Genomic DNA, 11,470 nt, shown 5'->3' on the forward strand with positions numbered 1-11,470 from the left:
GTAACCTCAACCAGCAATACGGCTGTTTACATCTTGATGTCCAGTGCCTGTGTGGCCAGTTACAGCTATTGCTGTCCACTGCCATGGTTCGCCAGAATTTTGGGCTGATAGAATTCATTTCACCTCATACATTCTTCCCCACCAAAAAGGTGTCTGAAGACCTAAAAGAAATTGGGAAGTAACTCACACACACACACACAACATTGAGATTTTTTTTGTTTTAAAATGTAATTTGAATGATGCATAATTGATTTTTTTCCCCTAGTGTCACAAGCATTAACTGGAGTAGATCACAATTGACTTTTTTTAACAGACTAAAATTTCCAGCTCACTTATTTGATGTAGAAAGGTAATGCCTCTCTTCAAAGATGGGCCTGTCATTTACATACCATGTGGCAATTTAGTAAAACAGGAAGAACCAAAAAAATGAACAAAAAGCCACCACTGTTTGCAAGTCTGCCACTTTCTATGGAACTCTATGCTGCTTCTTTCTTACTTGTTGGGTGCTTTTCCTTGAGCCCTTAACTCCTGGTGCTGGCTCCATATTTTTTACTCCCTGTGTGCAGGACTTCAGGGTGGTTGTGCGCATCGACTCCTGGGAATCGACATCCGTGTACCCAAATGGACATTTTGTGCGTGTTTTGGGAAGAATCGGAGATCTGGAAGGGGAAATTGCAACCATCCTGGTGGAAAACAGTATTTCAGTAGTCCCTTTCTCAGAAGCTCAGGTCAGGTTTCCCGAGTCCTTTGGTCTGGGGAAAGACATTTTGTATGTTTTCTTTTTGTTTTTGTAGTTTCATTACAAAAAAAGAAAAATCTTGGTGCTACATTAACAACCCACCACCTAAAGTCAGAGATAATAGAAAAATCTCATTCCTCTTGCTTCTGTGTTTGGACTAGACTGAAGTCAGCCTCAAGTACAGAATTTGTTTCCTGTAGTCTCATAGCTCTTAAATTTCTACATTTTCCACCATGCTTAAAAATGGCATGTCAGTGTCTCATGTTGAAAATACATCCCTCCCCAGCAACTTCAAGGGTACCTAGTTACAGACTCAACCGAGCTCCACTCCCATCAGACTTATTCAACCAGAGGTGTGCATAAAAGACACAGGGAATGGTTTACCTGGGTTCCATATGTTTCTGACCCATGGATCAAAACACCATGCTCGTTATGAAACAGCTTAGTAGCCAAAATCCCCACAAACAAAGCATCAGCTATTCCCATCACTTTATGGTCACTTAAAATCTTCATAAGTCTTGTTAATTATTTGTTTATAGCTGCATTCATAGTGTGCATGTCCAATTTCCTGTTCTGCTTCATTCACTTAAAATTAATTCTATATTGACATAGCTTACTTATTTTTAATAGTTACGGCAAATTACTCTGTATTGATGTGCTCTGATTTGCTTAAGCATTTCTCAACTGTTGGGCATCTGAACTGAATTTTTCAGTATTACAAAAAATGCCTCTTCAAACATTTTTATAAACATTGCCTTTTTTTCCTTTTCGATTATTTTCCTTGCATTGTAATCCTTAAAGTGAGATTACCAAATCAAAGGGCATAAAAAATTTAAATAGCTCGTGTTATGTATTGGCAGATTGTTCTCCAGATAAATTGAACCAGTTTGCATTGCCAGCAAGAGGGATTGGGTGTTCTTATTTTCATTATAGTTTTTGACAGAACAGTAGCTATAACAGTAAAATATTTTAGAATATTTTACATTATTAAAATTTTATGTTTAACATTAGTTTCTAGGAATTATTTGTTGACTTATTTTGACAGCTCTTAGTGAAAATGTTAGAATAAAATAAAGTGTGGATTAGACCTTACAGGACTACAATTCTCTCTTGCCTTTTAGCTTATTTGACTGGAGATTGATGGCTTAAACAGATAAAAATGGGAGGCAATGCCCTAAATTGGTCCAACTTAAATTATTTTTTCAGGAGTAAGCTTTTAATATCAGGACATGTTGATTTTTTTTTTTTCAGGGCTTGACTTGAATTAAAAGCTTGAGTACATTTAAACAAGTGGATCATTTGGAAATGGGGTAGATTTTGTATTCTTTGTAAGTCATCCAGTTCATTCTAGCTCCAGCCTCCATAATTAAAGAGGCTGGTGAGTGTTGGGATGTTTCCTGTTGGACTGTGAGAGTCCAACAGCTGTGCCATTCCTATTGACACCCAACTTTCCAGAGCCAGCAGAGTCCTTGACACTTATTAGGTACCTAATAAGTACTATTTTACCAAAAGAAGCAAACATAAGTTATTGAGAAAGGTAACAGGGACTGAATGAAATTTCTGTGAGGTCACATTGAGAATGTTGAGAATAGACTTTTATAGAAACTTGTGGTATATGAATCACTGGATATTTGGCCTCTCGTCGTACAGATGTGTGAGATGCCAGTAAACACCCCAGAAAACCCCTGGAAGGTGAGTCCTGAAGAGGAACGAGAACGTAAAGACTTAAGGAAGACCCATCTTGTCTTCAGCATTGACCCCAAAGGTTGTGAAGATGTGGACGACACGTTTTCAGTCAGAACATTAAATAATGGCAACCTGGAACTTGGGGTCCACATTGCAGATGTAACACATTTTGTGGCACCAAATTCTTATATTGATATTGAAGCTAGAACAAGGTAATGCTATTTGAAATCAGCACTATGATTATATGTATGTAACAAACATATTTTATAACTAATTTCAGATTTCCAAAACAAAGATTTCACAATGTTGTACAATTCTGAGGATCCCTTCCACAAAGAAAAATTCAAGTCCACTTCTTTCCTTTAGAAAAACATTACCTCAGTCAATTCGCCTTTTCTGCTTAGCATAGCATTTCACAGTTGTTTCCTTCTAAGTTGAAGTGGGTTAAATTTTCATGTAGTTATATACTGTTTTATATAAATACTGGATCATTACACTCTAATTTTTCTTATACAACTGAAATTCGTGTCACTTTTTCTTTCTTTTTTATGTCAGTGGTAGAATATTCAGCCCAAAGCAGTATCACTTAGAAAAGTGGGAACATGGGAATAGCTTTATTACCCAGTCTGCTGCACTTTATGAAAAGCAACAGCCTTGGGGAGTTTGTACTGAGATTGTGGCCGTTTGCCTCCCGCAGCACATGCAGTCAGCAGTTCTGCTGCTTGTGCTGAAGGTCACGTACCTGCCTGTGTCATTCACAGGGCCACTACCTACTATCTGGCAGACCGGCGCTATGACATGCTGCCCTCCATCCTCAGTGCTGATTTGTGCTCCCTCCTGGGAGGGGTTGATCGGTGAGTCTGATCATTATTTTTGTCTTCAGAGCTTGTCTTCTGTAGTGCCTGCTTTTCTTCTTTCTAGTCTGCTCTGCCACCCCAGAGGCCACCCCGACTCTCCCCCACCCTTGTCTTCTAACCCCCTGAACCATTTATTTTTAGGCAACTCTATTTCTCTAGTTTTCTCTTCCCTTCCTCCTCTTTTCTCTAACTGTGAGCTTGCTTCTCCCTCTGTTGGTGGCTTTTTAAAGTCAGCTGAAGTCTGGGAACAAATATATGTAACTTGTGCACAAATAATCCCTGGACAAGGCTGTTTGCCTGAGGATATGAACAGAGCAAGTTTTTTGTTTCTTATTTTGTTGAAGTTTATATTTCTCTTTGAATAAATAATAGTAACAACATCAAGAATAATAAAACTATATAGTCCAAAATCCATAGGCTTCCGAAAGATATTTAGCAAAATCTCCCTCTTACCACTTTGCCTCAGTTACCAGTTTCTTACATATTTTTCTAGGTATAATACACAAATATAGGTATGCATATGCAGTCTTTTAATTTTTTAAACATACTAGTTAGTGCCTTTTTTTTTTTGACTTAATGTATTGCAAATCACTCCATGTTCATAACCTTACTTACCTATGAAAATTTGGATTTTGTTTTTTTGCTATTATAAACAAAGGATTACTTGGGACTTAAGTTATTTCAGTTTTGAAAGTGTGCCATATCTGGAATATAAATTGCTAGGAGGGAGAATTCTGTGTCAAAGGGTATATTCCCTTGTGTTTTGATAAATAAAATCAAATTATCCTCCATAGAGGTTACACTGATTATATTCCCACCATCAACATTTGAGAATGTTTATTGCCCCATACCCTTCTCAATACAACATGTATTTTTTTTTTATCTTTGGTGATTTGATAGATGAAAATACCTGAGAGTTTTAATTTGCATTTTCCTACTGTAAGTAAACATTTTTTGTATGTTCCACAGTCATTATGTGTCCTTTTCTATGAACTGTTTTATGTTCCTTACCCATTTTTCTTTTGGGTTCTTAAGCTGTTAGTAATTGATTTATAAGCATGCAATAGAAATTAGGAAAATTAGTACCTAATATGCACTGTGTATGTTAGGCTTTTTCCCCAGCATTTGTTTTTAAATAGAGTGATTTGGTAGCAAAGTAGATATTTACAAAATGAATTTTTTGCTAAACATAACTCATGAAGACTGATACCATAATTCAGTGTCATCTGTAGGAGTCGAATGACTTTGTTCATCTGCACTGGGAGCCTGCGACTGGACTCTGTCCGTGCTGTGCTAATCAAAGCTGTGAAGTGTAAGGCAGGCTTTGTAACATTACAGGTGGATTCATTTCAGATTAACTGAGAGCTCACCAGAACCTAGTCTAACTTTGTTGTTTTATTTTAAAGCAGTTTTTGATTCAGTGATGGAGTGTTTGAATTGAGACACTGGGCCAGGAACCTCTAACATGGTCATGTCTTTCAAGTTACGTGTATAGTCTAGTTCCACCTGCTTTAAAAATGGAAGACCTGAATAATGATGTCAGTGACTATGTTTTTATAGGTATGCTGTCAGTGTGATGTGGGAATTGGATAAAACCTCCTATGAAATTAAGAAAGTATGGTATGGCAGAACCATTATTCGATCAGCATACAAACTCTTTTATGAAGCAGCCCAGGAACTACTGGATGGAAACTACGACATTGTTGATGATATTCCAGAATTCAGAGACTTGGATGAGAAGAGCAAACAGGCCAAGCTAGAGGAGCTAGTGTGGGCAATTGGAAAGTTGACTGACATAGCACGCCATGTCCGAGCTAAACGAGACCGTTGCGGTGCCCTGGAACTGGAAGGGGTAGAGGTTCGCATTCAGTTAGATGAGAAAAAGAACATTCATGACCTCATCCCTAAGCAGCCCCTGGAAGTCCATGAGACAGTGGCTGAATGCATGATCCTGGCCAACCACTGGGTGGCCAAGAAGATTTGGGAGAGCTTCCCACATCAGGCCTTGTTGCGCCAGCATCCTCCTCCACATCAAGAGTTTTTTTCTGAACTCCAGCAATGTGCTAAAGCAAAAGGCTTCTTCATAGATACACGGTAATGCTTTGTTTGAGGGGGCAGATGAATGGAGGGGAGTACTTTGTACTTACCTTGCAGTAGTTCTTAAAATATGACAGCAAGATCTCTGACCACAAATAGGAAACTTTTTTGCTCTCTTCACTTACTATAATGTAGATATAGAGACTTAAAATCAAAACAAGTATATATGGGAATAATTCTGGCCCATTACACTAATACAGATGTGAGGAACCTGTTACCCTTGGTTTAATTTCATCGTCCTACTAGGCAAATGCCAAGAAGTAATCCTATTTACTTTAGTACTTTAAAAATGCAGCATATCTCTGTGGTGATATCATGAGACACTACACAGTGGAAAATGTGTTACCATCCCTGCACAGCATAAGATAAGACCTTTTCACTCTCCAGCCCCAGGATAAAAATTTTTTCCCATTAAAATATTTTGTTGCCAAGTAACAGGTACTAATTAAAATATCTTTAATTTATTTTTCAACATGGGTATTTTTCCTCTCTCAAGGTGACAGTATCTTTTGTTGATTTGATTGGTGGTTGAGCTCTGTGTGCATGCCAGGAGCACATGGTAAGAGCTCTCTGACATCTTGTATCACTTACAGGGGAGTTAGGCTGGAGAGAAGTAAGTTGTCTCTAATTTAACAGTTAGTCAGGGAAGAAGTCTTGAATCCAAGTCTGTCAATTTTGAAAGCTCACGTTAGTGCCGCCTTGTCTACATTACTTCTGTGCTCATCATTCTTCACCTTTCTTTTCCAAACCCTTTTCACTTAGCGGGCAAAAGTATGGAACTGAATTATATGCTATATTAGTTTAATTTCTGATATAATCCTGCATTTCCTGAGTTTTAGATTTTTTAACAGTAAATAGAATGTTTCCTCTCTTAAAAAAAAAATAAGGGGCCTCCATGGTGGCACAAGAGATTAAGTCTCAGCACTATGAAGCTATCCGCAGCCAGTGCAGCACAAGTTCGATCCCTGGCCAGGGAGCTGACCCACATGACACAGCAGACCGCTCCTGTCTCACCTGCTGCTCTCCTCAGCAGTGTATTTCAGTCAGTCTGCCTTTTCTGCTCCCCACTCTGTCCCTGGTGAATCCTCTCACCACTCTGCACCTCTGGCCTGTACCCCAGTTCTTGTATGTATAAATAAATCTTTAAAAAAATGGTTTTATTTGTCCACCTCAGGTCTAGTTTTATTCTCTTTAACTCCCTCCTTTTATTTTATTTAGAAAAGGAAAAAGCCCTTACTCTCTTTGTTTTTTTAAAGATTTATTTATACATACAGGAGCAGGGGGTAGACCAGAGGTGTGGGGGGTAAGATGATCCACCAGAGACAGAGTGGGAAACAGAACAGGCGGATTGACTGAAATACACTGCTGAGGGGAGCAGCGGGCAAGACAGGAGAGGTCTGCTGCCCCATGTCCGGGAATCAAACTCGTGCTACAGTGGGTGTGGATAGCTTCATAGAGCTGACTTAACCCCTTGCACCACCAGGGAGATCGCAAAGCCCATACTTTGAACTCTAACAGGATGTTTAAGGTTAGGAAGGAATTCAGTTCAACAAGTATTCGGCCACCTACTATATGCTGAGCATTGACTTAATTCTCCTAGGTATCAGCACATTACTCTTTACTACAAAAAATGTATTTAAATTCTGATATACTTTCTTTGTTTAAGCATTAAAAGCAAACTAGATTTCTACAGTTGAAAAGAGTTGCTTCTAAAATATGTACAAAATTTAACTATTGACAGATGAAGGTATTCAGACTGATAAGTGAAGTTGATTTGTAAATGACTGCTGGGAACTAAATAAAAGTTTTTCCTTTTTATTGTCAGGTCGAATAAAACACTGGCTGATTCTCTGGATAATGCAAATGACCCCAACGATCCCATTGTAAACAAGTTGTTGCGCTCTATGGCTACACAGGCCATGTCTAATGCTCTGTATTTCTCCACTGGATCATGTGCAGAGCAAGAATTCCATCATTATGGTGAATGATAATTATTTCCTTAGTATGGCTATAACCTTGAGCAAGATGTTTAAAAATATATATACTCTTTTGTTTATTTTGATCTTTTGGTTTCTTTTTGAAGGTCTTGCATTAGATAAATATACTCACTTTACTTCTCCAATAAGAAGATATTCAGATATTATAGTACACCGATTGCTAATGGCAGCTATAGCAAAAGATAAGAAGATGGAAATTAAGGAAAATTTGTTTAGCAACAAAGATCTTGAGGAATTGTGCAGACATATCAACAACAGAAACCGAGTAAGAGGAACGAACTGGTACTGCAGAGACTGGGCAGCTTCGCAACCCAGCGCTCAACCGCTGCGCCACCGGGGAGGCCCCGATAATGTTAACATTTTTATTTATAAAGATATATCATTCCTGATGTTTGAAATCTGCCTTTTCCACTTTCACATATTATGTTAATGAAAGCATACCATGTCAATAATTACGTAGTTTTAGAGGCTGCTTTGTATTACTTCATATTGTTAGTAGTGGCTACAGTATTGCAGAGCATGGAACTAGACCATTTGGTGATAACATAAAATTAGGAATCATCTAAATGTTTAATTTTCTGTATCTAGTGTTCTAGTCTGGTACTGTACAATATTATAGCTACTAGTTATGTTGTGTATTTTTTAAAGATTTATTTATGCATAAAAGAACTGGGGCATAGGCCAGAGGTGCAGGGGAGAGGGGTGAGAGGATTCACCAAGGACAGAGTCGGAAACAGAACAGGCAGATCTACTGAAATACGCTGCTGAGGGGAGCAGCAGGCAAGAAAGGGGAGGTCTGCCGCACCATATGTGGGTCAGCTCCCTGGTATCACTCACTCATGCTGCAGTGGCTGGCAATAGCTTGATCGCGCTGAGACTTTAACCCCTGCACCACCAGGGAGGCCCCATGTTGTATATTTAAATTTAAAAAAATTAAAAAACTTAAATTTGACAGCAGAATTGAGGCTGTTATCGAGAAAGGTAGGGGGAAGTGGCTAGGGGGCCCAGTGGTCTAGGGTGAAAGCTTATGGGCACCTTAATGGTAGGTACAGTATATATCTGAGGGGAACCTATTCCCCTGAATCACAGTGTTGTAAACCAATGTTCTCTCAAAAAAGGGGGGAAAATTTGCCCCTCACACTTGCCACGTTTCATTTGTTCAATACACCATGTGCTGGTTGGGGTTGGGGGTTACCTGTGGGCAGCACGGACCTGGGCAATCCAGTTTACCACCATCCTTATGCATTTTAGATTTCTCAGAATGGTGCCTGGATGAATTCATGCTGATCATTGCTGAGTCAAAATGTGTGCACATAGGACTTTGATACCTATTACTAATAATAGTACTAATTTATACTTCCATCAATAGGATTTTGGTAGTGTCCGCTTGAAAATAAAGTAGCAGTAGATATATTTTACCTGAAATAAACATATCCCTAATTTTTCAACCTCTAATTTGAGGAATTGTGAACAAGTTCTAAATAACACACAGGTTGTTCTCTTAAAAATTTTTCTAAGATATTTTTGAGGGGGTAGTACTGGATGGTGAAGAGTCCCTCACAATTGGGAAGGAGTACTAATTGTTCTGTAATGGCTAACCTTTTTAAAGTCGGTTTCTGTAAGAATATGAACTTGGAATGTCAGGGGAGTCTGTCATCACACCTTAAGGTTTTGTGCTTCTTCTTACAGGCAGCACAGCATTCTCAGAAGCAGTCTACTGAGCTCTTCCAGTGCATGTATTTTAAAGACAAAGACCCTGAAATTGAGGAGCGCTGCATATCCGATGGGGTTATTTATTCAATTAGAACAAATGGTGTGCTTGTATTTATACCAAGGTATGTCTCTCACAATAGTTAACACAAGAGTTAGGAAATCCAGATAAAATGATACTAAGAGTAGATCACATATAGCATATTAGATAAGATTTTTTATTTATTTTAGCAACTCTATAGTTACCACATAATATATAATTCACTAAGTGTAAATACATCTGCATCAATCTGAGGATAGGATTTTACCTTTCTTTTTTTATTTATTTTTTAATATATATATATTTTTAAGATTTATTTTATTTATGTATGTATGTATTTATTTATTTATTTATACAAGCACTGGGTACAGTCAGAAGCGCAGGAGGGTGAGAGAATTCACCAGAGCCAGAGCAGGGAGCAGAGCAGGCAGAAGAACCAAAGTACACTGCTGAGGGGAGCAGCGGGCGGCAGGAGGGGTCTGCGCGCCATGTGGGACCCTCCTCTGGTGGCCAGGGAGCAGCCGGGGATTGAACCGGCACTGCAGAGGCTGCGGGCAGCTTTGCAACCCAGCGCTCAACCGCTGCGCCACCGGGGAGGCCCCTTTCTTTTTTTTAATTGAAGTAACATTGTATTGGAACAGTGTGTGAGTTTCAGGTGTTCATTGCTGAGAATCAACATATATATATATATATATATATATATATATATATATACACACTAAAGTCACCACTAAAGAATTTTACTTTCTTATTTAGCAAAATATTTTTGTTTCCATCTCTTTATTGAAATAAATATTTGGAGTTAAATCACAGGAAATAGTTTTTAATCTAGAAGAAAGTCTAGCATTCTACATAAATACACAGATCTGCATACTAAAAATACATCATATCTGGATTTTTATTTTGGCAATGACTCAGATTTGGGATTAAAGGTGCTGCTTACCTAAAAAATAAAGATGGCTTAGTGATCTCATGCCATCCAGATCGCCATTCTGATTGGAAACCAGGGTCCCTTCAGCGATTTCAAAACAAAATCACCTCTACCACAACAGAAGGGGAATCTGTTACGTTCCATTTGTTTGACCATGTAACAGTAAGTCTGTATTTATACTTAAGAATTGCTTTGTATGTATAGAACAAAGAATGTGATCTAGTAATATGCTTTCTCCTGTTTGATAGGTGAGAATATCCGTACAGGCTTCACGTTGCCATTCTGATACAATCAGACTTGAAATTATAAGCAACAAGCCATACATGATACCAGATACAGAACTTTTTCAGCAAAGTTCCCTCTTGCTAAAGAGTGATTTAGTTAAAGAAGTAACTAGATCTGTGGAAGAAACTCAACTTGCCCAGGAAGTCAAAGTAAACCTCATTCAGGAAGATTATCAAGAATATCGCCAAACGAAGGGAAGAAGCCTGTACACACTTCTAGAGGAGATAAGGGACCTGGCTCTCCTGGATGTTTCAAACAGCTATGGAATGTGAAATACTCTCATTTCATTAAAAGACCCTTGTCTTATGTGAATGTTTTGCCTTCTTTTCAACATTAACATCTAATTACCTGTGTCACCCAATATTCTATGATGGGAATTGGGTAGATATTTCAGTGTTTTTCCCTCCCCTCCCCACTTATTTGAGGAATTCAAGACCCCCAGTGGATGCTTGAAGAGTTGACTATATAAACTGTTTTTTTCCTATACCCACATACCTGTGATAGTTTATAAACTTTATAAATAGTTAAGAGATAACAAAATAGAAATATTACAATATAGTGTAATGTTATGTGGACATGGTGTCTCAATATCTTTTCACAATATTTTTATAACTAATTGCAGAAAGCAAAGCCATGATTAATGGGGGGGGCTACTGTATATGTAAAATGTTTTCTCATTATTAAGCTTACATTGATTAAAGTATAATTAGGTCACTATGAAAACTGAATTTTCAGAAATGAATATATATGAATGGTGGCTCTGCAAGTCAGGTTGCCAGTCTTTTCTTAAATAGTTCAGTTAGCTTGTCTCAAATCGCTTTCAAAATAAATTTTATTTCTTCCAATAATTGCTATGGTGGGCAATAGGCTCTGTCAGATTAACTTTTCACTTTGATAAGACTTAATCCTGTGCACTTAGCTACTTCAGTATTTGACTTAAATCTCCCCTGCTGGGCCTCCTGGTAGCCTGTAAGTTAAGCCTCAGTGCTATCACGATGGCCCACAAAGACAGCCTGAGTTCTATCCCCAGCCAGCGACCGAACCCACATGGTACAGCAGACCTCTCCTGTCTCACTTGCTGCTCCCCTTAGCAGTGTATTTCAGTAAATCCACCTGCTATGCTCCCCA

The 11,470-nt window shown here is 38.4% G+C and overlaps 1 protein-coding gene across 2 annotated transcripts in view; it reads left to right on the top strand.

Moving 5' to 3' along the window:
• Positions 1-10,614, top strand: part of DIS3L (DIS3 like exosome 3'-5' exoribonuclease) — a gene marked incomplete at both ends in the record, with an annotated part of 31,940 nt that extends 21,326 nt beyond the window's left edge. For both annotated transcript variants that reach the window (XM_084241143.1, XM_084241144.1), the window contains 9 exons: positions 567-728; positions 2,390-2,637; positions 3,187-3,279; positions 4,843-5,376; positions 7,205-7,359; positions 7,463-7,641; positions 9,066-9,211; positions 10,045-10,219; positions 10,306-10,614. In XM_084241143.1, coding sequence (XP_084097269.1) covers positions 567-728; positions 2,390-2,637; positions 3,187-3,279; positions 4,843-5,376; positions 7,205-7,359; positions 7,463-7,641; positions 9,066-9,211; positions 10,045-10,219; positions 10,306-10,614 — 2,001 coding nt within the window. The remainder of the gene's footprint in view (positions 1-566; positions 729-2,389; positions 2,638-3,186; positions 3,280-4,842; positions 5,377-7,204; positions 7,360-7,462; positions 7,642-9,065; positions 9,212-10,044; positions 10,220-10,305) is intronic.
• Positions 10,615-11,470: the final 856 nt, after the last annotated feature.

The sequence above is a fragment of the Talpa europaea genome (genome assembly GCF_964194135.1).
Source record: "Talpa europaea genome assembly, chromosome: 8".
In the NCBI taxonomy this organism is placed as follows: domain Eukaryota; kingdom Metazoa; phylum Chordata; class Mammalia; order Eulipotyphla; family Talpidae; genus Talpa; species Talpa europaea.